Source organism: Heloderma suspectum, chromosome 5, assembly GCF_057233095.1.
Source record: "Heloderma suspectum isolate Gila_16-S chromosome 5, 16-S_ref, whole genome shotgun sequence".
In the NCBI taxonomy this organism is placed as follows: Eukaryota; Metazoa; Chordata; class Lepidosauria; order Squamata; family Helodermatidae; genus Heloderma; species Heloderma suspectum.
In genome coordinates, this window is record NC_139462.1 from 41,004,917 (window position 1) to 41,029,660 (window position 24,744).

A 24,744-nucleotide genomic window follows, 5' to 3' on the forward strand; every position below is an offset into this window, starting at 1 on the left:
GCCTCCCCCACAAAGCTGCTGCTTATCCTGTACAAGTACCATATAGGATTACTACAATAATATATGTGAGCCATTTTGAACTGTACTATATAATTACTAAATATTACATAGGAATTTTAAACTTACAGAGAATTTAAGACATCCCTTCTTATTTTTCCATGACTCATAGGTTTATCTACAAGTGAAAACCCAATTTTTCTAATTGTTAATAGGAACTTGCTTGAAAATACATTTGCAAAAGAAAGAAAAGGCTGCTGACCACAAGTATAGAATACCCCCCCCAATCGCATACCATATATTGCCAAAATAAAGTATAATATTTTAGAATATTCTCTAATGGCCAGGAGTATATGTTAAATACTCAAACTATCCAATATGCTTAACCCGTGTAACATTTTTAAAAAATTGCCACTAGTTGTTTTTTTCATTATCTCAGGAAGCTTTGGACAATTAGCCTGTTATATCTATATGTATCTAAACAAACGCCTGGTCATCTACCATTCATGATAAATATGTCTAAAAGTTTCATGCCCTGTTGAAAACTCCACAACAACAAACTGATTTAAAAATCTTGACTTTATTCTACTCCAGAGTATGTAGACACCAGTACAACAATTAAAATAACCACATAGGGGTGGTGGGGGAGCATTTTGAAAAGGATTGCCAAGTTTCTAGTGGCATTATCTTTGAATAGGAATAACTTGGTTATCAAGCCTTTTATTACATGTAAGCATACTGGAGTACTGATTGGACATAAAACACCACAGCTGTGATTTTCAAAGTATTTTACACAATTTACACAGAAAGCACATTTTTATCCATTTGTTTTTTGTGAAAATTATTTACTTTTAGATTTTTCCTTGTGTGTATTTATTTCTTTCTCTTTCTTCCTTTCCAAGCAAGATTTAATAATATTGTTCAGCTGCTGCTCACACCGGCTAACATGCTGTAATCCATTTTTTCTTCCTAGAAGTAATAGAACAGTGTAATTATATATTAAAGCTTCAGTCCTAATTTGTAATATTTATTTTCTAAACAGACAGGCCTAGATACAAAGAACCACCTTCCAAACTCTGCACACCCAGGAAGGGTGTCTACTTTAGACTTGTGTTCCTTTAATAGTGGCCCTTTATACATGTTAAAATAAGTTTTGAAACTGTCAGAAATTTCACAAGCAGCCTGTGATATGGAATAGAGGTCCTGCCCCCACCCCTAAGTAATAAAAAGCCAATATGCTGATAGAAATGCAAATAATAAATGAAAATTTGCAAACAGGTTGAAAGGGTAGGGCAAAGAAAGGAAAATTTTGTTATTTACCCTTTCCCTTGTCTATCTGTTGGGTCTTTCTGACAATACATTTATGGAGGCAGCTTGCAGAAACCAGGATTTCCTGGGAGACAGCAGGCAGACGGACCTAAGGAATGCTGTAACCATTTGCTTATTCAGACTAGGAGTTCTTGTACCATAAGTAATCCTGGTAGGTATTATCTATACCTCTTCCAAGCAGAAGGTAGGCAAAGACCAAATGGTATGTGGTTGGGCTGGAGAGTGGGAAAAGTGGGCAGCAGGCCATCCAATCCTTGTCAGACTAAGGGTGCAACGAAATGCAAAATCATGATTGACTTCCCATGGATTTAAAATAATTGAAAGCAACCGTGTGTAGTACTGACCCTGTGCCATCTTTCCGCATTTAAAATCCCCACTTTGGAATTACTATTTGCCTCATGGGGGAAAACGTATAGGTACAGATATGGTGGGTCCCATTTTAATCAGGAAAACGACACAGTGGGAAAAGGATAATTCCCCCCATCCTCAGCTGCATTGTAGTTCCAGCGACAATAAAAAATACAGATTTCTCAATGTCATGTCTAATTTGATCCTAAGGTATTAATGCTTTTTGATATTCATCCTTCCCAATAATTTTGGCAAGGCTTTGGGACCTCTCCTACCAAATTGCGCAGGACTGTTAAAAAACAAACCAGGAATGGTTGGCCAGAAACAGGATTCGCGACAGAAAGCTAAGTATTTCACAGGGGGCAATGCTTTTCTGTATAGGTAAGCACTGCACCTTACCTATAAACTTCCTAAGATAAAAATCCTACTACTGGAAGGATAACTAATGCTGCAATCCTAAGAAGATTTAATTGAAAGTAGGTTCCTTTGAAATCAATGGGACGTACTTCTGAGTAAACATGTTTAGAATCGATAGAACAGTTATAATAGTTAGACATACACACACCATTTATACAACAAGAGCATATGCGAAAACATAAAAAGCAATTACAAGTATTTAGACACAAAGTAGGTAATGGGATACGTTTTATTGCACCAGTTTCTCTGGGACCCATATAACAAAAACCGTCTATATTTTAGAGTATTCTACTTTACCTGAACAGTGCTGAATGACACTTCCCCATAGTTTGTTCTTTCTTAAACAGTTAAGATTTCCCACTATCAATACATGTCTCTTCCCTCTTGTCAGTGCCACATTCACTCTCTTTTCTGAATCTATGAAGCCAACTTGTCTTGTCCTTACACAAGATAAGACAATTATTTCTTTTTCTGCGCCTTGAAAAGCATCAACAGTAGACACCTGGACAGCTTTAATCTGGGAAGTATCTGAGTGTACAGCACCAAGCAAGTTTGAAATCTGACAACAAAACAGATCAAGACAATGACATTTTACAATGTTGCAAACGCTGAAGTGAAATTATGGGCATTCACATGTTCCATTAAAACAGGGATCCCTAAACTTTTTGAACCTGTAGGCACATTTAGGTATTTGAGAAACTGCTGTGGGCACCATCACAAATGCCTAATTAGTGGATTGGCACTAATTGCAACTATGGATCTTAGACTGTGTCTTACTCAGCAAAAACTTTTGTTTCATGTCTATTTGGACACCGCAACAACTCTTTAATAAGGGATTGTCTAATTCAGCTAATTGCTGAAGGTGCAATACAGCGAATGCTTCTTTTAAACATATGTTTTGGTAGTTGCTTCTTTTTGTGGGGAGGTTACTACACAGGTAACTTTTGTACTGGAATAGTCTCTAACATTCACTGATGTACACACTCTTTTAAATTATTTATCTGCTTCATGGAAATTAACAAATGCTCAGTGTAAATGGATTCTCTGAGCCCTTTTGACAGCTAAAAGACTGATATTACATTGGAAGGATAAATACACACCTCCTATAATGCAGTGCATTGAGGACCTTACAACGCTGTCAATATTTGAATGGATGGCATATAGACACCACCTTCAAATGGATACCTATTTGGTACACTTTTGTTGAAGCCTATGTATAATTGCAAGAAAGTTGTATGTATTTCATACAAATCCATGTACATATTACAAAAATGGAATAATAATGTTTTTAAAAAATTCAGGTGCCCATGGGCACACATTGGGGACCCCTTTGCAGGCACCATTGGAAGTGCCTGTGGATGCCATGGCGCCTGGAGGTGCCACGTTAGGGACCCCGGCATTAAAATGCCTACAATTTTGAACTTGTTCAATTTATTTATTTATTTATTTCATTTCTATACCGCCCAATAGCCAAAGCTCTCTGGGCGGTATTTATTTATTTAGTTCAAAACAGGCAGACTTGAAAAACACAAACATCTATCAAGGTTCCTTATGACTACCTACACATATTTGTATTGCCATGACTTTTCTACCAGAGAGAAATAATGAATCCAAAATTGAGACAGACCTTCACCTACTAAAGTATGACTTCTCTGCTTATTGATGAACCATGAGAAATTGCTGCGTCTTTTTAGTAGGACTGTAAGAACATAATATCAGAAGAGCCATGCTGGATCAGATCAATGACCTATCTAATCCAGATGTTCCCACAGTGGCAAACCATATGCCTATGGGAAGCCATAAGCAGGTCATGAGTGCAATAGCATCCTCCTACTCATGCTCCCCAGCAACTGGTATTGGGAGATATACTGCCTCTGATACTGGAGGTAGCATCATGACTAATATCCATTGGTAGCCTTATCCTCGATGAATTTATCTAATTCCCTTTTAAGCCATTCAAGTTGATGGCCATCGCAATATCTTGTGGTAGCAGATTTCATAGTTTAACTATGGGTTATCGCAAATATATGCCCAAATAAATTCATCAGTTCAAAGTTAAGAGGTCTATAAACCCCCAATATTCCAAACATCATTTTGGAGGGATCTAATTAAATGAGGGGTGTTCTAAGAACATTCTACTGTTAATGTAACTGAGACAAGAACAGAACACAGTTTCTTTTTATTTTGTTTGAATAGTTGACCTTTATTGTATTTGTTGATGTAAGCTTACTATACTATGCACAAACATTAAATAAAACAAAGTTTTAAAAAGTTAGGAAGTCTAAATAAGACTGATATTTTAGAAATAGTGAGGAAAGCTTAATTGTTGGAAAAAAGCAAAGTAAAATTTACATGTAATGGTAAATGTTTTGCTGGAACATGCTTTGGTGTGTAAAACATACCTTGCTCATTTGTGATTTATAGAGGGTTATTACCCCAATCATAGATCCTTCTGCTCCACTGGCAATCAGAGATTGGATTAACTTGACAGTGAAAAAGGATTCTGCCATATTGTGGAAACTGTTGTCTTTTTCCATCTGGAGAACAAGAAACAATTCAAACTATGCAATGGAAAAAAAACCCATGAGAAGTCATCTAGCCTGCTTTGGGGAATAATGACAAAAACTTCACACACAGTAATTTGGGTCTAACCATTTATCTCAAAGTGGCATCAAATCAAGGAAGTATCAAGCCCAAAATGGACATTTTGGTTTATAACCAGCTTATCCTAAAGAATGCGTCACTGCAGTTTAAAAATTAATACAACATACCTGCTCATAACCATTAACATTATAAAAACATAGTGTTGGTAACCAGTCTATGATAGGAATTCGATCCACTTCAGAAATGCCATTCAACAGATTTCCCTCATAAAATAGGTCACTGGCTATGGCAGAGATAACAGGATGACAGCGATACTGTGTCCTAAGCAATATTGGCTCATGTCCCTATGAATTGGTAAGGGAAAAAAGGAAGCAAAAATAATGGAAGGGGTTGTTAAACCATATTGTACCAATATTATAGACTCCTAGTCCTATTTGTACATATTTCACGGTGTAAATTGAGATAACTCCTCCTGTGTCAGATCTACAGTCAGAAATTGTGAGTCTGGCAAGACTAAGGGAATACTTGGAAAGGGAAGGACATCATAAATCAGTAGAAACAGCAAGAATATAAATTTAAGTGGGCAAAACTTTCTAAGCCTTGATGTGATAAACCATCTGTTTTTTATTGTTTTTATGTATATATCCCACCTTTCCTCTAAAAAGACCAAGTATTTTTTATCTGAGGGAGATTTCAGACAAACAGCTCCCCTCTGAAAAAGAGTTGATACAATCCTCACATGATGCATATGGACATTACTCAGACAAAACATAAAATATTTTGCTTATTTTCAACTGGGAAACACAGACCAAATGGAGGAAGTAGGGAGATGGCCATCACTGTGTGTTGCTACTTCATAGTTCAAAGTCCTCAAGAAAGGAACCTTGTCCGATAAAAAAATCTTTTCCTTTCAAGAAGAAGAGATAATGGTCTCATGTACACCTCAGCAGTGATATCTGACACAAGGAATCAGGAGCACACACCCAGTCCCTGTACTGAAATGACATGCTGGTTTTCCTGGCCCAATCAAGACACTGTAAAAAAGAAGGCCTCCTGTCTGACTCAGGGTCTCATTCCTCCTCATATTGAGGTGGATTTAGAAACACTCCTGTGGAGACATATGCTCTAAACACATTACAATGGAACTCAAAATCTACGTTGATTTTTCTAGCTAGATCCTTGAGCAGATGCTGACAGGAATCCCCGATCCTGCTTGTAAGATTCTTCCACATGACTGATTATCCACATGACTGAGTAATTTAGACATCACATTTGTCGCATGTATATTTTCCTAGGAAATTCCAAAAGCAATCTGGCAAGTAACAGATGGCAACTAGCTCTTAAGAAACCTCGATTTAAGTATGCATTGATAGGAAATAAGGAATGTTTCTACAAAAAGCTGGGCAAATATAGTTAAGAAAGCAAAATTCAGCCATATAACAGGGTTAGCATCACAGAAAGTGTACCCCTTTCAGGATGAATAATAGTACATACCATCAAACAGAGTCGGTTAAAGAGAGTTTGCTCCAAACTATTATCATGTGCACTTTCAGACCCTTGAATGGTGGGTGGTAGCTGTTTTGGATCTCCAACCAGAATCAGCTTTTCACACTCAGATCTACATATATAAACATAGTTTTGGCCATCCTAAATTACTTATTTTATTTAAAAAGTTGTATGCCGTCTTTCAGTCAAAGACTCCCAGTTCACACAATATGCTAAACGGTACCACTGTGAAGAAGGAAGTTCATTCCCTTGTGTCCTAAACCCAAATATAACAAATAACAAAGCTGGTTGTGGCTACAAAACTACAAGGGTTTAAGTTTTTGTTTTTCTTTTTTAACAACTGGACAAACTCAAGGTAAATGTAGACACTTTTAAGTATTATTAACTGAAATACTTATATTTGGCTGGATTGCGATCCATTTACCAGCCCTCGTGGTTGCCGTGGTGTATCTTCACCCAGCCTCTTATCTCAATAACTTTTCATACCCTACACAGGCCTTCTGCAGCCTCCCTGGCTCTGTTCTAGGCCCTCTACTATGTGTGATAAAAATATTAAAAATGGCAACCGTTCTAATTGTGCGTGCACACACTTAGACCACTAAACATCCTCCTCCCTAACTTCTTGTTCTTCAGCTTAAGTTATGCCGTGTAATGCTGCCTGCAATCTGTTGGTGCAGTAAAGGTTTTAAAAAATACAGATGCATTGTGTGGAACGCGGACTGATTTTCTCAGATCTATAGTATTCTGCTAACAAGTATTGAGACAGGAGCATGGTACGGAGAAGCACTCCAGGTACGAAAGACAGAGATGACTGAGACTGCTGGAGTAAATGTATAATGAACACAGGCAGTTATACAGATATGATCGATCTATTATCAGTCCCATGGCTCCTTAGAATCCCACAGTGTTAGTTAGCATTACTCAGAATTGTTGCAAGAATTGGTCATTTGCAAGCCTGACAGAACTAGATCCTCAGGGCCTGATGGTCTACAAGAAGAAACCAACATTCCTTTAGGCTGGATTGTCAATGAGTCATGGTCAAGACCAGAGCAGCAACCAGGGCAGATGAAGCCAACACACATACCTGAGCTCTGGAACCATATGCAAGGAAGCTTTATATGATGTTCTAGATGCTCTGGGTTCATACACTTGGAGGGTATTATACTAACATGAGGGTTTGATTTGGTAGACAGAGGCATCAGATTGGTGTAGACAGAGGCTCAAAGCCATTCAGTGCCCACACCTAGAGAGGCACAGCATCGAACCTTATCTTGATATGCTTGGCTGTGAAGGCTTAAGCAGTCTGGGCAAAGAATGGCATTGAAAGGAGGTAAACAGAGGTGGAAACCAAGGTAAAATATTTTGTTTTCTTTCCTTCATTTTTATGTGGAAGAAAAACATGACCAAAAGCAAACCCCTAATGAATTCTGTGGTAAAATATTTTTCACGCTGTAGTTATGAGGATAAATTGACTGGAAGAAAGTGCCTTATCATGCTGTTCAGGCAGTGGCTGAAAACAAATGGAGAGCCTTGGACCTGCTCCTGAGACATGCAGGGGCACAGGGTTTCCCTGCTCAGGGATAGGGGCTACAGCAGTTTGGGAATGGGTTGCTCTACAGATGTTGTTGGACTGCAACTCCCATCAGCCCTAGCCAGCATAGTCAATGGTGCGGAATGACAGGAATTGCTGTCCAACAACATCTGGACGGGCACCTGTTCCTCAACCTTGGGCTACAGGCTCTTCTAGGTTTTAGAGATTTTCCAAAATGCTGCTTTGCACAGGCACAGTTCCCATGTATGGGACTGCATAGACACCACGAAGAAGAGTTCATCCCCCCTCCACCCCTCAGATTGTTGATATGCCACAAATGTCTCACACATACCGTCCTTTATCAAAATTGATTCCAGGGTGATTTACAAGGTTTTTAAAAAATGAAAAACAAAAATATTCCAATATATACATACATAAATACATACATACATATATATCTAGAGTCATTTTTTGTGAATGTATTTACAAGGCTGATCACTAAACTGTCTCACCATTAAGTTAAAAGGAATAGTAATAATAACTTTCATTTATTTCCATGCTACTCTTCTGCTTGCAAACTCAGAGCTGCTTACAGCACAACAAAACCAATAATAAATACGATCATAGAATAAGCAATTCTGCAATAGGTTAGTTGCAACATACCTTGCAATAGGAAGGAGAGATGCAGGTTCTGTCATCTGACTGCACTCATCCAGAACCACTATGGGAAATTTAAGATTTTTCATGCAAGGGAATGGGCAGGCTGCACAGGTAGCTCCCACTACTTTCACCTATGTAATTAGGGGGGGAATAAAGTTTATTTAAAGTAATCTGTATACCTGTAAAAATCATTTAGATAGCCTCCTTATAACCATAAGCTGTGCAGTCAAAATTCACAGTTCTAATGCTTAAACCATTTAGGGAGCGATCCTATGGCCACTAGAGGGGCATAGGATGCTTCAGTTTCTGGGATCCAAGGTCGGAACAAGAGCTCTGACCTCAGAGCCAGAAACCATACTCCCTGCCCCCTTGTTGCTGGTGCGGTTCTCTCTGCGCTGGCTACGTCTCCGCACTCAGAAACAGAGTGCGGAGACGGGGAAAAGGGGATGATCCCAGGGGTGCGGAGGGGAGGAGACCGCAGAAGCCACATTACACAGCTTCCTATGTGCATCCCAGCCTCCTTCCCTCTCCCTCCCCGAAGCCACAGCTAGACAGGCAGTATCGCCTGTCTAGCCAAAAATGCAGGGTGGCTAGTGCATGGAGGCAAGGATCACCTCTGTGCTCCAGTTGCCCTGCATTGGATACTGGGCAGCCTCCAACTTCAGAGGCTGCTGACTATCTCAACAGGATTGCGCCCTTAGTCACAAATGTCACAGATGACACACAACAGATTCTTTTAGAGCTGAACTTTCTAGATACGTTCTCAGTTTGGAATGGGTCTTGGTTTTTGTGATAACTCTTGGCTTTTCACAGTGCTGCTCACATATACATTAAAAAAACAAATTATGTTTCTAATACGGCATTCGTTTTGAAAGTCTGTTAAGAAGGAAAGTAACTTATTCCCTTTGCACTATGAAAAAGTTGTAGCAGAGACAAAACTGGATTGTTAGGGCATTTGTCTCCCATCAGGAGGACAGGGAGCTGGTAGGGGCGCAAAGTAACTTCAGCTATGAGCATGGTTTCCACATACGGGGTTGCATATACCACAAAGAACTTAAGCTACAGCCAGACTGGCAGGGGAGTTTCGTGAAATTTCATAATTATGTTTGTGTCAGGAGAGGATACATTCCACACCTCATCCTGTGACGTGACTCTTTACACTCCTTTTCTGAACTCCCCTCCCCCACACTAAGTTACTCTTATTAAAGAGGAACACTTTTTCTGCATTATTGGACACACGCAAGGCTCGTGTGGACCCTCTTCCTAGCAATATTGTTGCCTCTCCTACTTCATTATCACAGCCTTTTTCTTTAATGGCAAGTTAAGTCGGTACCACTGTAGTTGTGCACCACAGGGCCACAGTAAATGTGACATTCACATCTTTTACCACTGCAGGCTGTTTTCCACCCAGAAAAAAAATAAGGGGGGGGGGGCCCTGAATCAAGGGACATGGTGTGTGTGGGGGGGCTTTAACCCTTTGCCACTGCTATGACCTCAATCTGAACCAAAGGCAGGTGTGGGGCCCTCCAATTCAGATCAGGACTGTAGCAAGGCCAAAGGGTATCTCCCTTCCTTCCATGGCCCTAATCTGCCCCCCCACCTCCCCACGCACCTATGATTTGTTAAAACGAAATAGCCACACAAGGGCTAAAGATGTGAATAACATAGTGTCTAGTTTGGTCCTTAGACACCATGTAAAATTTGTCTGTTAATTTTTTTAACCAAAGGAGGTTTGACTACTTTATCACTCAGTTTTCTTCATGATTCTACCTTCAGTTCTCTCCTTTTTCTAGGAATTTGCATCACATTTATGGAAACATGAGTGCAGTTGTCCAAATTCAGTGTCTGTTGCAGGAGAAAAGAAGACTGCAATCCCGAACACACTTAGGAACGTAGGAAGTTGCTTTTTACTGAGTAGGACAATTTGTCCATCTAGCCCAGTACTGTCAACACTGATGGGCAGCAGCTTTCCAGAGTTTTGGGCAGGAGTTTTTCCTGACCTACCTGGAGATACTGGGGATCAAATCTGGGACCTTCTGCATGCAAAGCATGTACTATACCACTGAACTATGGTCTCTCCCCTTCTTACTACTTACTGAGAAATAAGCCCCACTGGACTGAAACTCACTTCTCAATAAACATGCAATACGACTGTGCTGTAAGCATGCAGTTTCAAGAGGAACTTCATCTTAGTAATGGGAGAAAGAAAATGAAGGGCAGTATCTAACAACATCAGTGTACAAATGCAAATTATGTTGCACCAGTGTAAGGGTCCTTTAGTGCAATGCCAATAGCAGTGACAGCATTCCCTGGAAAACCCATTGCACAACCTAGTACTAGTTGAATTGTGCTATAGGACCCTTACACTAGCGCAACATAACTTGGGTTAGAAAAATGACTTCGTTGTATATTGACCTAACCCTTCATAGTAGCACATATTCAGTTTTTATAAGAGCTGGTTTTGATCTTTACCCTCAAGATAGATCAGTGATAAAAGTAGATCAAACGCCTTGCAAAATTTCCCCAACTGTTTTAATTTTTTTGGTTCTCTAAGTTCAGTTATAAATGTGAATGAAATGACCTTCAAAACTCCAAGAATGCTTCACCAGTACTTCGTACCTGTCCATTTGATCCATTTGCACCACTGAGAAAGACATTTCAAGTTTATAGTTGCAACATTAACATCTGAGACATTTTCCTAAAGAGAAGTCCCTGCTAATTATTTTTGTATCAAGAGTTATTTTCTTAAGAATTTTACAATACCTATATTTTATTCCACCATCAATGCACAATAATCCTGCTGTACTTATCAAATATTCTATTTCACTTTATCAGTACCTGCTGCAGAAGAGCTTTATTGGTACCCAGCTTATGGTGTTCAATGGTCTTCTTTACATAGATTTTTTCTGCTGGGGTTAAATCCTCTTTCATCAGGGCAAGCAATTCTTTCAGTTGTTCATTTTCTGGTCCTGAGCCAGCATGCAAGCTTTAAACATATTGTGCAGTCGTAAAGAATAATGACTAAAAACAGTGCAGTTATGTTAAGGTACATATGTACAAAAGACCCTTCTGTTTCCATTTTAGGCTGATGTTGAAGTGCTGAAATCTAGGAGAATTCTGCACATCATATGCAGAAGTGGAACCTTGCACTATGTGGCAAAACACATAAAAGCGACTGCCTGTTTGAATGCCACGTCATGTAAAAAACTCCCTGTGCATCCAAAACTAGCATGTCAATTTAGCTAGGTTAGAACCTACTTTCTTACAGGGACTTTTTATATGAAGGGGCATTCAATCTTTCTGCAGTGATACACTCCAGCAACTTCGGATGTATTTATTTAAAAATGTATAGCCCTCCCTATCAGCAGTTGTTTCCAGTGTGGCTAATAAAAACTAAATCAACAAAATAAAAAACATCAGGATGATAAAACAGCAGCAAGATGTAAAATGGCAGATAAAAGCTACCTCAGCAGATGTTTTTAAAAGGCCTGGGAAAAACCCCACGCTTTCTGTCTCAAAAAAGATACACAAGATGGCTTATATCCTTCAACAAATGCCACTACCAAAAAGGTCCTTCTTCAAATTGCCACCTACTTGACTTCAGCAGATGAGGAGTGTGGGGAATGTAGTACATGGGCAGGCATGTGTGGAATAAGTACTATCCTAATCTTAAATATCAGGAATAGGCCTGGTTCAGATTCTTGGCAGTCCCACAAGGCCCCCTGTAGGAATGCACAGGGCTGCTGGTGGGGATTGCATGGAGGTGTAGATTGTATAAACCAGCACCTCATGTGGAGCCTATATACCTTATTCACTATGATTTGAGCAATCATAGTGGCTTCAAAAAGCCACACAAATTGTGAATGCTGCTTTTATTGGTCTCACGTGGAAAAACTGGTCTTACAATTTGGGCCTTCACAAAATCTAGGCTGGGTCACAAGTCTACTGGTGGACCCACATGTCTCAGCAAGCAATTGCAGGGGCTGGCAAAGCAGGTATGCTGGGCCTTAATCAGGTTAAGGCTGCAGTCATGTACATACTTTAGAAATATCTCCACTGAACTTAGTGATGCTTATTTTCAATAACATACATGGGATTAGCCTGGAAGTATCTTGCCTATGGCCAAGTGGCAAGCCAACTTTAAAGCCTAAGTTTAAAATTTGTGAGGGACTTTGTTTTCTTTCTATACTTTTAAACAAAAAATATATCCACATGTACAGCTAGAGAATGTGACTTTATTGAACCTGTATTCACAACAATTATTTCAGGCTCTTCGCATATGCTGTATTTCATTCATTTTCAAAAAGCAAAATATCATAGGTAAAATATTATATTTAATAATAGTGACCTGCTGGGTTGGCTAAAGATTTTATGAATGTTACCTGTATGGAAGAACTGGCTTAGCAATTTTTCTAATACTTCCCACTCTAATAAATTCTTCAAATCCAAGATCTAGAAGGCTGGGGGTGAGAGAAGCAAGACAACATGAATTGAGATTTATTAAAAAGAATTTTAGCCATTCTGTTTTGATCTGATCTTTCCAGATTTGTATTTTACTTATTCATTTTCTATCTGGAACATTCATATACAGACTCTGAGGATGCCAAACTGGGATGCGAGGCCTCTACCAATCCTGGTAGGGATACAGGGAAGCTGAGCCATCCCCTCCAGTCTAAAGTGACCATAGGGAGGAGGGAAGTCTCTCTCCCCAATCATTGCTTCAGGGACAAAGAGAGCCTGAATTCTCTTTCACCTCTAAAGCATCTGTGGGCAGGGGGGATTTTGGTAGAGGCTCTCTCTGAATTCCCTTTCCCATCAATCAGTTTCTTTAATCAGTCTTTTTCTCAGCTCCCACTTGTATGTTCTAATCTCCCAACTTTATAACTTCAATAGTGAGAAATAACTCATTTTCTAGATATGTTTACAGACTCCCAGGTTTACTTTTCAAGATAATCTGAAACTAATTCAGCCAATTACAGCTGAGGAAATAATTCAGGACAAGAAATTAAAAGCTAAGAAAGCACCAAGAACGGATGGATTGGTATCTGAAGGCTAAGATCCAATGAAGATGGCTTCATATAGATTTATTTCACTTTTAAATATAGATTATATAATTATGGCATGAATAATGGCCAACAGATTAACGCAATAACAACACAGTGTATACATCCAGGTTAAAAGAGCTTTATTAAAGGAAGCATTTTATCCGGTGATATCAGGACAACAAAACATTTTTAGAACACATTATTACTTCCTTGGGAGGCAAGCTGACTGTTCTCACTCCTTCAGGTTCTCCCTTTTCAAGTTGCATTTTATCAACTTTCTGAGTCTTGTTTCCCCTAAAATATTTTAATGTTATCTTGATTTGAGGAGAGGGGGGAGAGCTTCAATTTCTTTTCTAGCCTCTGCCTAACAACCTAATATTCATCATAATCTGTTCTCTCAGAATTGATGATCTCCTTTCCTACTTCTGCTAAGTTGTTTTTTAAGGTTACCAGCTGGTCAGTCATTATTGGCCAAATTCAAAAACTCCAGCTTCATCAGAATATAGGATAATATGGGCACACAGGACAGTCAGCGGTATTGTTTTCTTCTTTCCATAGAAGGCCAGTGTTGAAAATGAGTTTAGAAAGTGCTTCCTAGATTTCCCAAATAGTTTTATACTGAAGGGGCATGGCCTGAATTACTCAGCAGCTGTATGGGTGGGGAGTTTCATTTTGTTTGCTGATTCCTAACTGAGCAGAGCAGAAGAAGCTGGTTTAGGAGCTATACAAGCGAGCAAGCGAGCAGACAGCAAGTGAACAGGGAGAGCAAACAAGAGTTCAGCAGGGGAGGTCAAGGGGGAGGTCCCTAACCCTAACAGGGTTGTGGTGAACCAATTGCAGGCACTCTTGGAGGATACTGATTATCTAGACCCATTTCGTTCTGGGTTTCGTTCTGGTTATGGGACTGAATCAGCCTTGGTCGCCCTGATGGATGACCTTCATCGAGAGAGGGACAGGGGGAGTGCAACCCTGTTAATTCTGCTCGATCTCTCATCGGCTTTTGATACCATTGACCATGATATCCTCCTGGATCGACTCCATGGGATGGGTACTGGAGGCACTGTGCTACAGTGGTTCCGGTCCTACCTACGGGGCCGATTTCAGATAGTAACATTGGGTGACTATTCCTCGGCCCCTTGGCAATTGAGCTATGGGGTGCTGCAGGGTACCATCCTGTCTCCAATGTTGTTTAACATCTATATGAAGCCGCTGGAAGCAATCATTAGGGGATTTGGAGCTAAATGCCATCAGTATGCTGATGACATGCAGCTCTATCTCCCTGTGACATCTGAATCAGGAGAGGCTGTGCAAGTCCTGAATCAGTGCCTAGACTCAGTGATGGGCTGGATGAGGGCCAATAAACTGAAGCTGAATCCTGGCAAGACGGAAGCCCTGTGAGTGAGTGGTTCCCGGGTCCGGGAGATAGGCTCATTGCCTGTTCTGGATGGGGTTGCACTCCCTCTGAAAGATCAGGTCCGTAGTCTGGGGGTACTCCTAGATCCGTGGTCGCGGAAGCTCGGAGTGCCTTTTACCAGCTTCGGCTGGTTTGCCAGCTACGGCCTCTCCTGGACAGGGATAGCTTGACCACGGTGGTACAGGCATTAGTAACCTCAAGACTGGATTACTGCAATGTGCTCTATGTGGGGCTGCCCTTAAGGCTGGTCTGGAAGCTGGAGGTCGTGCAGAATGCAGCAGCTCAGCTGTTGTCGGGAGCTGCCCCTTTTTAGCGTGTAACTCCTTTGCTGAGGGAACTGCACTGGCTGCCTATTCGCTACCGGGCCAGGTTTAAGGTATTAGTACTAGTGTACAAAGCCCTAAACAACTTGGGACCAGGATACCTGAGAGAGCGCCTCCTTCCCTACCAACCTGCCTGGTCACTGAGGTCATCAGAGCGCATGTTTCTGGTGGTTCCGCATAGACCTATGGCCCGGTTGGAGTCCACCAGGAAAACAGCCTTCAGTGTGGTGGCCCCCTTCCTGTGGAATTCCCTGCCTTTAGAGGTCAGGCAGGCGCCAACATTGTGTTCTTTCCGGCGCCTCCTGAAGACGTTGTTCTTTCAAAAGGCCTTCCTTGCATGACCAGCCATGGGTCGCTGAATTCCACTTCGTTGGGATTTGTCTTTTTAAAAATGTTTTAACTTTTTAAACTCTTTTAACCACTATTTTATTCTTATGTTGTTCACCGCTCTGAAATCTTCTGATGAGGAGCGGTATATAAATATTGTAAATAAAATAAATAAATAAATAAAAATTAAAAAAAATTATTTTAACAAATTCCAAGAAGGATCCTGGAATTGTTGTAGATCACAAGCTGAATATCAGCCAACAATGTGATGTGGCTGCAAAAAAGGCAAATGCTCTTTTGGGCTGCATTCATAGAAGCATAGCTTCCAAATCCCGGGAAGTACTAGTTCCCCTCTACTCAGCACTGGTTAGGCCTCATCTGGAGTACTGTGTCCAGTTCTGGGCACCAAATTTTAAGAAGGATGCAGACAAAGTGGAGAGGGTTCAGAGGAGGGCAACAAAGATGATCAGGGGACTGGAAACAAAGCCCTATGATGACAGACTGAAGGAACTGGGCATGTTTAGCCTTGAGAAGACTGAGGGGAGATATGACAGCGCTCTTCAAGTACTTGAAAGGTTGTCACAGAGAGGAAGACTAGGATCTCTTCTCGATCTTCCCAGAATGCGGGACACAGAATAATGGGTTCAAGTTACAGGAAGCCAGATTCCGGCTGAACATCAGGAAAAACTTCCTGACTGTTAGAGCAATATGACAATGGAACCAATTACCTAGGGAGGTGGTAGGCTCTCCCACACTGGAGGCATTCAAGGCGAGGCTGGACAGCCATCTGTCAGGGATGCTCAGACTTGGATTCCTGCATTGATCAGGGGGTTGGACTCGATGGCCTTGTAGGCCCCTTCCAACCCTACTATTTTATGATTCTATAATCTGATCTCATTTTTTGATCAGGTAACCTCCTTTGTGGACTGTGGGACTGCTGTGGACATAATATACCCTGACTTCAGCAAAGCTTTCAACAAAGTGCCCCACGATATCCTGATTAGCAAACTAGCTAAAGTGGGCTAAATGAAACAACTATCAGGTGGATCCACAGTTGGCTATAGAATCAGACTCAAAGACTGCTTATCAATGGTATCTTCTCAAACTTGGGAGAGGTAACGAGCGGGGTACCGCAGGGCTCAGTCCTGGGCCCAGTGCTCTTCAACATATGTATTAATGATTTGGATGAGAAGGTGCAGGGAATGCTGATCAAATTTGCAGATGACACAAAATTGGGTGGGACAGCTAATACCCTGGAAGACAGAAAAAAAATTCAAAGTGACCTTGATAGGCTGGAGCATTGGGCAGAAAACCACAGAATGAAATTTAATAGGGATAAATGCCAAGTTCTGCACCTAGGAAAAGAAACCAAATGCACAGTTACAAGATGGGGGATACTTGGCTCAGCAATACTACAAGTGAGAAGAAGGATCTTGGAATTGTTATAGATCACAAGCTGAATATGAGCCAACAATGTGATATAGCTGCAAAAAAGGCAAATGCTATTTGGGGCTGCATTAATGGAAGCATAGCTTCCAAATCCCGGGAAGTACCTCTCCCAAGAATCTTTGAGTCTGATTCTGTAGCCAACTGTGGATCCACCTGATAGTTCCCCTCTACTCAGCACTGGTTAGGCCTCATCTGGAGTACTGCGTCCAGTCCTGGGCACCACACTTTAAGAAGGATGCAGACAAACTGGAGAGGGTTCACAGGAGGGCAACAAAGATGGTCAGGGGACTGGAAACAAAGCCCTATGAGGAAAGACCAAAGGAACTGGGCATGTTTAGCCTTGAGAAGACTGAGGGGAGATATGATAGCATTCTTCAAGTAGTTGAAAGGTTGTCACAGAGAGGAAGGCCAGGATCTCTTCTTGATCACCCCAGAGTGAAGGACACGGAATAAGGGGTCAAGTTAGAAGAAACCAGATTCCGGCTGAACATGAGGAGAAACTTCCTGACCGTTAGAGCAATACGACAGTGGAACCAATTACCCAGGGAGGTAGTAGGCTCTCCCACACTGGAGGCATTCAAGATGAAGCTGGACAGCCGTCTGTCAGGGATGCTTTGACTTGGATTCCTGCACTGAGCAGGGGGTTGGACTTGATGGCCTATAAGACTTTCCAATCCTACTATTCTATGATAATCAGAACAAGGGAAGCAGAAAACAAACTGCATTAGGCTACTTTGTAGGAGTAGGGGGCAATCAAGATTTAACAATGGAAATATGTTAATGTAACATAGTGCATGCATAAATGTTTTAGAACTTACCACAGAAGTACTCTGTCTACAGCAACATTTGTAGATGAAGAGATTAGTACTTTCCACGGCACTGACCTTTTGCCATTAATTGCTTCCCTGATTTCAAAGATCTGTACGAGGAATAAGATCACAATGGCCAACAAGTAACTTTTTCCAGATCCAAACACACCTGTATATCGGAATCAATAAATAAGTATTATAAATTATTAATGGAATCAGACAAACTTACCGTGGACTGATTTCTTAAAACAGTTATTTCATTTGAAATTATAGCAGGCATTAATGGGTATGGTGCAATCAGAGATACTTGGCAGTATCCTATAATGCTCCTACACTCTGGCTGTTTATTTTACACCTGCGGGAGCGACCACTTGCGCAATGGGGATTTTGCAGTTCTAAAACTAACCTTAAAAATGAGCAGAAAGACTCGTTTCCAGATCAGGACAAGTTATTGGAGCTCCCTTCTGCAAGCTCCGCTGAGCTGCCCCATTCCAGAAAATAGCATTTCCACTCGTTTAGGGTTGCCTGTAGAACTGAAAATCCCATTGCACTAGTGGCTGTTGTCACTGGTGCACGGACCTAATAGGATATTCCCCAATGGGCAGTTTTCTGTTTGGCACTACATGACGTTGTGTTAGTATAAGCAACCTCTAGCACAACACCAATAGCGTTTGCTGGTACAATGGGTTCATATGTGTTTGGTAACACAATCTTAAGATTAAAACATTCTGGTAAACAATAGAGTGACTTTTCAGGCAGATCACTGGTTTTGATCTCCCAGTATATCCTGTAGATTTCATTTGCTGCTATTTAAAGAGAAGATGAAAGAATGTGATATTTAGTTTATAATTAGCTTAATAACCGTGTTTATTTTATAGTTTAACATAATGTAAATGAGCCTAGGCAAGTCTTGGGTTGTGCGCTTCTCCCAACCCTTCTTGTCTTCTGGTATAGCCACAGTGAGGAGGTTGAAACATTTCACTTCTGCTTTTGCTTGAACTGCTTAATCACAGCTTGTCATACTTTTATTAGGACCAACAAAAATCCCACAAAAGAGTGTGCAAACTTTCGAGCTCTCCAAAACTCTTCATCAGGTGAAGTGGTATAAAAAGCATGTGTATGTAATGACAAAAAAGTACAAAGGTTAGGCCAGATGTTGTCGTCATGAGGTCTGCAGCTTAGATCCAAACTCAAGACAGAGCCTGAATTAAGTAGTCACTGGGAGGTGTTGCTTGTAGCATATTATACGTAGCATTCTGGGTCAAAGAAGCCATGGCTAACCCCCATGTCTGAAATCATAAGGGCCGGCTATAACGTGGATCTGTCTCTTGCCAATTAAAAATGGATTGTACTGATGGAGAACAGACAACTGAAATGAAGACAGATGGATCATCTTCCTATCACAAGACTGGTGCTGTTTCTGGATATGCAAAATGTCAAAGAATTGTAGATATAAATACAAGAGGAATAGGATGGCAGTAAAGAGAATCCAGAGAAAGCTTCTTGAGAAAAAAAGAGATGAGCAGCTTTAAAGGGAAGAAGAAAAAGATAAAGATAGAGGAAGAACTTTAGAAGCAAAGGATTTAAGTTCATATACAATAATTTACCATGTATTACTGTTATAGGAAGGGCTTTCTGTTTCCCTATTTCTGTATCAATTTCTTCTGATGTCATCATGGCACCTATCTGAATCAATGCCTTAGCCTGATCCTTATTCAGCTGATATGTCTGAATCATCTTGTTTGCCAGATTTATCATTGTTTCTTGACTCAGGACTCCAGAATCTACTATATTTGTGTTTGAGGCTGGTGATTTAAATGCTTGTTTCTTGACTTTGTTACTATAAGTTATTCCTTTGACAGTCCTAAAAAGCACAAAAGAAGAGAAGATTAAGTACATTTAGGCTGCAATCCTATACACATTTACCTAGGAGTAAGTCCCATTAAACTCAGTGACTCTGTTTGCACATCACAGCAGCAAACTGTGGGTTAATTAATTAACCCACAATTTGACAGGTTGCACTCAGTGTGCAAGCCGCTTCCACTTTGCATAAACAACTTCTGAATGAAGGCTGTTGTGTGACATGCAAACCCAGACACTTTGGGTTGTTTGTGAATTAAATGACCCATAGTTGTCAGAGGCTGCCCCTGTTGCCTACTGAATACTCCAATAGCCCAAATCAATGCTCAGACAAAAGGGCTGCTTTCCAAGGCTTTAATTCCATTTATCCTAATGAGGCATACAGATGCTAATTGCTTGAGACTCAGAGAAACTACAAAGGAACAGCCATCTAGGGGTTTCTAAGGGTTAGGACGTCAGTTCATCTCCATTTGGGAAAAAACATGGCAATTCTCTGAACTTAAGGGGTGGGAGGGGAAGATCCCACACTCTCCTGCGATGCTTCTGGGCGCAGCTGTTGACGTCGAGCCAATCGGGCCGAGCGCCGAAGCTTGGCCCCTGCAATCTCACGCTTGTGCCCACGTCTGCGCCTCACGTCTAAAAGTTCAGGTTGTCCCTCCCTTTCCATGCCTGGTTCACTGTTACTCCCAGGGGGGGCTCCCCCCCCAGCTGCGCCTCTGAAGTCTGAGAGAGTTCCTCCCGCATGGATTGTCTTTCCTCCTCAGAATCAGAGCTGCTTTGGGACTCTATGGGCTCAGAAGCAACCCTGACATCAGTTAACCTAAGAATAAAGTGTGGGTTAACTTTGGGTTATTTCACCCACAAACAGCCTGAAGTGTCCAGGTTCGGAAACCATACAACAACCTCTGATCGCATCAATCGGAGGTTGTTGATGCAAAGGGGAAACGGCTTGTGCCGAGCATGCAACTCAGTGAATTAATTAACCCACAAATTGCCACTGTGATCTGTGAAAGAGGTCAATAGGACTTACATCTGAGAAGACATGTTTAGGATTGCACTGTCAGCAGTACATTGCTATATAGTTAAATTACATCTATATTAAAAGATTCTAATCAAAAGATTCAAACAAAATTTATTTCCATCAATAAATGCACCAGTCTGCTTCCATTTATAAAATATATTATCTTTTTTATGATTCCATACCCACCATTCCACGTGCATGTTAAATAATAAACTAAATACAGTCTAAACTAAACTAAATCTCATGATTGTAGCTATGCCATCCCCTTTGTTTTCCACCTATAGGTGGTTAAAGGAATCTAACAAAAATAAATACATTCCAATTTAATTTTTCCATGTCTTATTAGTTTTCAGACAATTGCCATGGATGAAAGACCAAGAAATCACAGTGGGTACAAATTATATATATTTTAATAGGATGTCACTTCTGTTTGCACAGTCTTAATCTTACATATTTGCACATGGATATTAGTCTGTAATAATTATTTTATGCAGAAAAAGAAATGTTACTGCTCCAGCTTTTTCAAACCATCGTATAGTCTGTAGATAAATAACTGCAGTGGAATATAAATAGCAAAATTACATACTTTCTGAGTAGATGCTGCATTATTGGTAAAGTGGATGAACTGACGTTTTCCTCTATATTTCTTAAAGTTGTGAGTTCACTGCTAGCATTACAAACCAGCAAGGCATGAACAATCACTGGGGGGAAACATCACAAGGAGCAGAAGTTAACAAATGATTAACTACAGGAAAGTCTACACTAGGGCCAAACTAAAGCATTCATGCAATTAATAATCGTGTGAATGGTTTTTAAAAAGGAAACAACTGGCATGGGGGCCCTAATATGGATCAGGCCCCTGGTGGGGCAGCTGTGGGGTGAATCGCTTTTATGAAGTAAATAGCAAGAACAGGGGCCTTATCCAGATCAGTATTCAGTCAGGAGGTAAGTGGGCTTTAACCCTCTGCCCCCCACCCTAGTCCCAACCAGTTTGGCTCCCCCTGCACCTAGAGTTGATCACATGAGGCTTTTAATGTGCTATTACCCTGCCACATTTGCACATTTTTGCAAGCTGTCTACATGACATTGTCACGGTCCTGCAGCTGCTCTGTGATTTCCCCCTGATTTGCCTGTATATTTTCCACAACAAGGAAAATTTGTACTTCTTTTCTGGCACACCATAGTACCACAAAGAACCACTAGTGTGATCCCTGTTTTCAGGACCTTGTGGCATTTCTGTGGGAGCGTGGTTGTGATGTTTACTGAGATGTTTCTGAATGGGTATGTCAGTGTAGCACAATTTTGCTCCCATTTGTGTCATTTCATTTCCGTCTGGTGTAGTACAAATGCAGCTGTTTTCCCTTAAAAAATTTTTTTTTGATGGTGCAGTACTTGCACACTTCTGGAGTTATCTCTTTTCAAAAATGTACATTTGGAACTTCCACCATAACAGTCTTGTGCAATTCCTCCTCATTTTAAAAAAAGGTTTGCGCACAGGTGAACTGACTCACCTGTGAGCATGCCCACTTAGGGAGACAGAAGTGGAAGGAAGAAAATGGTAGTGGAGAGGAGGGGAAGAGGTGGCGGGGGGAGGGATAAAAGATAGGCATACAGACAGGAGATCGTGTTACATATGCAGGAGGAAAACTTCAGCAGTGTGATAGATACCATGGAATTCTGCTTTTAAAGAAAAAATAGAACACAACGATCTGTGCCTGCAAGAAGGCTATGATGTGATCAAACCCCTATTTGTATTAGGAGAAAAGCTCCCATTCACACCACCAGAAGCTTTTCTTCCAATGCAAATCCCAGACATGGGGGTCCAATCCAGTTTGGGACTGCAGGGTAAAGCCCCCTTAACCCATTGCAGGATACCAATCTGGATCAGGCCCCGGTGCCTGCAACTTACTTACAAAAGCCATTCACACAATGGCTAACTGTATGAATGCTGTCTCATCCAGTTTGGCCTTCAGAGAGACATGAGCAGTCTTATGGCACCTTAAAAACAAATAGATTTATCATTGCCTACATTTTCATCTTTTGCCACAGAAAATATATGCCACAATAAATGGCATTTTTAAGGTCATTAAATGCCACAAGAGTCTGCTGAACCAAAAACAACACACATAGCTACCTCTCTGGAATTGGTCTTCATAAGTCAAACAGATAAAAATATTCAACTTTCACAAGCCAAATAAATGAACACCATTTAATAAAAAAAACACCAAACTAGTCCTAATAAAGGTATTGCCCAGCTGTGGGTTTTGGACCATTTAATGAGGTTTCCAAATGAACACATTTCACTTGCAGCAGAACATATTGATGTTCTGCTGCGTTTTATATTCTTGATGTTTATCTATATATATCTTGATGTTTTATATTCTGGCCATTTCCTTCGGCCCTTTAGACCTTTCAGCATATCATAATCCTACCTATTAGGCTTTCTGTCAATGTTTAACTAACTGATCTGACATTGCTATCTTTTTCATTCAAAAGATCCATACATTGATAATTCAGTTCCATGGCATATGAGAGTTAGTTGTGTTTTGAAACGTCTATGCCAAGATGCTCACTGAATAACTTTCTCAGGACAAACTTACTATCTGAGCGCCAGTTTGAGGGGCTGTAACCTTTGAGAGGCACCAACTCCACTTCATTGCTAGAGGATGGTCCAAAGAAAACACTGCATGCAATGAATGTGTCCAAGGGTTCAAATGTTAGGGTCTTGGAAACAACCCAAAGGTCATCTGTCAACAAAGTAAATAGGTTTGTATCAGTTGCACCAAATCACTAGTTTCTGCAGTGACAAAAGTAAACCTGGAATAGCTCCTGAGACGAAAACACATTTTCCCCCCTTTATTTTTCCTTCCTACTTTTGCTTCTTCCAAAAGTCTTTGCTTTGCTTTCTTTATCTTAACTGTGTCAGGTAAATGTTTTCATATTAATAGTGTATTTTCAAGATGGCTATTTAAATAGTAGAACTCTTCTCAAGATTTGTTTCAATTTGTTGATATATCTAGTATGAATTATTTAGTGACATTATACCTGCTAGACCAATCAGAGAAATGAAGACTGTGACTTTGGATGTCTTGTGCATGCTCCACCAGTTAGGTGGGAAACTAAGCCCTTTTCTGGCATTTGTGTCGAATGAATGCACATGATTGGGCGGGATGGTGGGGAGAAGAGATATATCTCAGAGACAGGCTCTGCTCTAGCCTACTTGAGTTTATTAAACTTCTGTAGGAAGCCCCTGCACATACAGCTGTTCACGTGGAGTTCCCTCCCAAGACTAAAATGAATGCATGTGGGTGTGAAAGCTGCCTCTCCTCAAACACACATATATTCATTCTTAAAAAGGGCTTGTATGTGGTATCCTTTGGTGTTTGGCTTCCAAAATGGTTTATGAAAGCATTTTATGAAAAATGTGGATACATAAAGCTTGGATTCCTTTGTTACAAATTTCTACCAGACAAGCCTTCAGGCAGAAACAGGGTAGGAAATGCACAAGAACATTTCAAAAGGTAAAGTTCACATTTCTTCCTTTAGTACAGAGAGAATTGAAGATCTGATTTCAAATCTTCTGAGGCATATATTCTAGATGACAGGCTGCAACTGAACATGTGCTGCACCAAATGTGTATCAAAGCTAAAAAATCTCACAGTACCAAAGGTACTACAACTTACAAAACCTGGTCTACACCTGCCCCACACTGCCCGCCCCCCCCAACTAGTCCGAGGCATAGCCAGGACAGGAGTAAGTGCCCTTATCATATAGCTACTCTTCAAACATGCATTCTCTTGGCCTTTGAGTTAACACAAATCACTTGCATGTGCTACATTGTGAAACAGATAGCACATTCCTCTGTAAACTGCATGCATCTGAAGAATAATCTTGTTTTTTTTTTTTTTTTGAAAAACAAGCCTGTCCACACTTTATTGGTCAGGTATATGAAATAAAGGATTGCTTTTAAAGTATTAAATGCCATTTTTCTACATGATTAAGAGCACAATCCAATGTATATTTAGACAGAAATAAGTCCTATAATTTCCAGCATTCTCTAGCCAGCCATGCTGGCTGGGAAAGGCTGGGAGGTGTAGGACTTTC

At 40.6% G+C, this 24,744-nt stretch overlaps 1 protein-coding gene across 1 annotated transcript in view; it reads right to left on the reverse strand.

Moving 5' to 3' along the window:
* Positions 1 to 557: 557 nt before the first annotated feature.
* The window catches only part of ZGRF1 (zinc finger GRF-type containing 1), a 60,047-nt gene continuing 35,860 nt past the window's right edge, over positions 558 to 24,744 (reverse strand). The window contains exons 18-29 of the mRNA XM_084855881.1: positions 23,241 to 23,387; positions 21,227 to 21,341; positions 19,367 to 19,623; positions 17,769 to 17,928; positions 12,775 to 12,852; positions 11,231 to 11,378; positions 8,396 to 8,523; positions 6,190 to 6,313; positions 4,863 to 5,039; positions 4,494 to 4,628; positions 2,389 to 2,650; positions 558 to 966 (exon numbers count right to left, since the gene is read on the reverse strand). Coding sequence (XP_084712007.1) covers positions 839 to 966; positions 2,389 to 2,650; positions 4,494 to 4,628; positions 4,863 to 5,039; positions 6,190 to 6,313; positions 8,396 to 8,523; positions 11,231 to 11,378; positions 12,775 to 12,852; positions 17,769 to 17,928; positions 19,367 to 19,623; positions 21,227 to 21,341; positions 23,241 to 23,387 — 1,859 coding nt within the window. The 3' untranslated portion in view covers positions 558 to 838. The remainder of the gene's footprint in view (positions 967 to 2,388; positions 2,651 to 4,493; positions 4,629 to 4,862; positions 5,040 to 6,189; positions 6,314 to 8,395; positions 8,524 to 11,230; positions 11,379 to 12,774; positions 12,853 to 17,768; positions 17,929 to 19,366; positions 19,624 to 21,226; positions 21,342 to 23,240; positions 23,388 to 24,744) is intronic.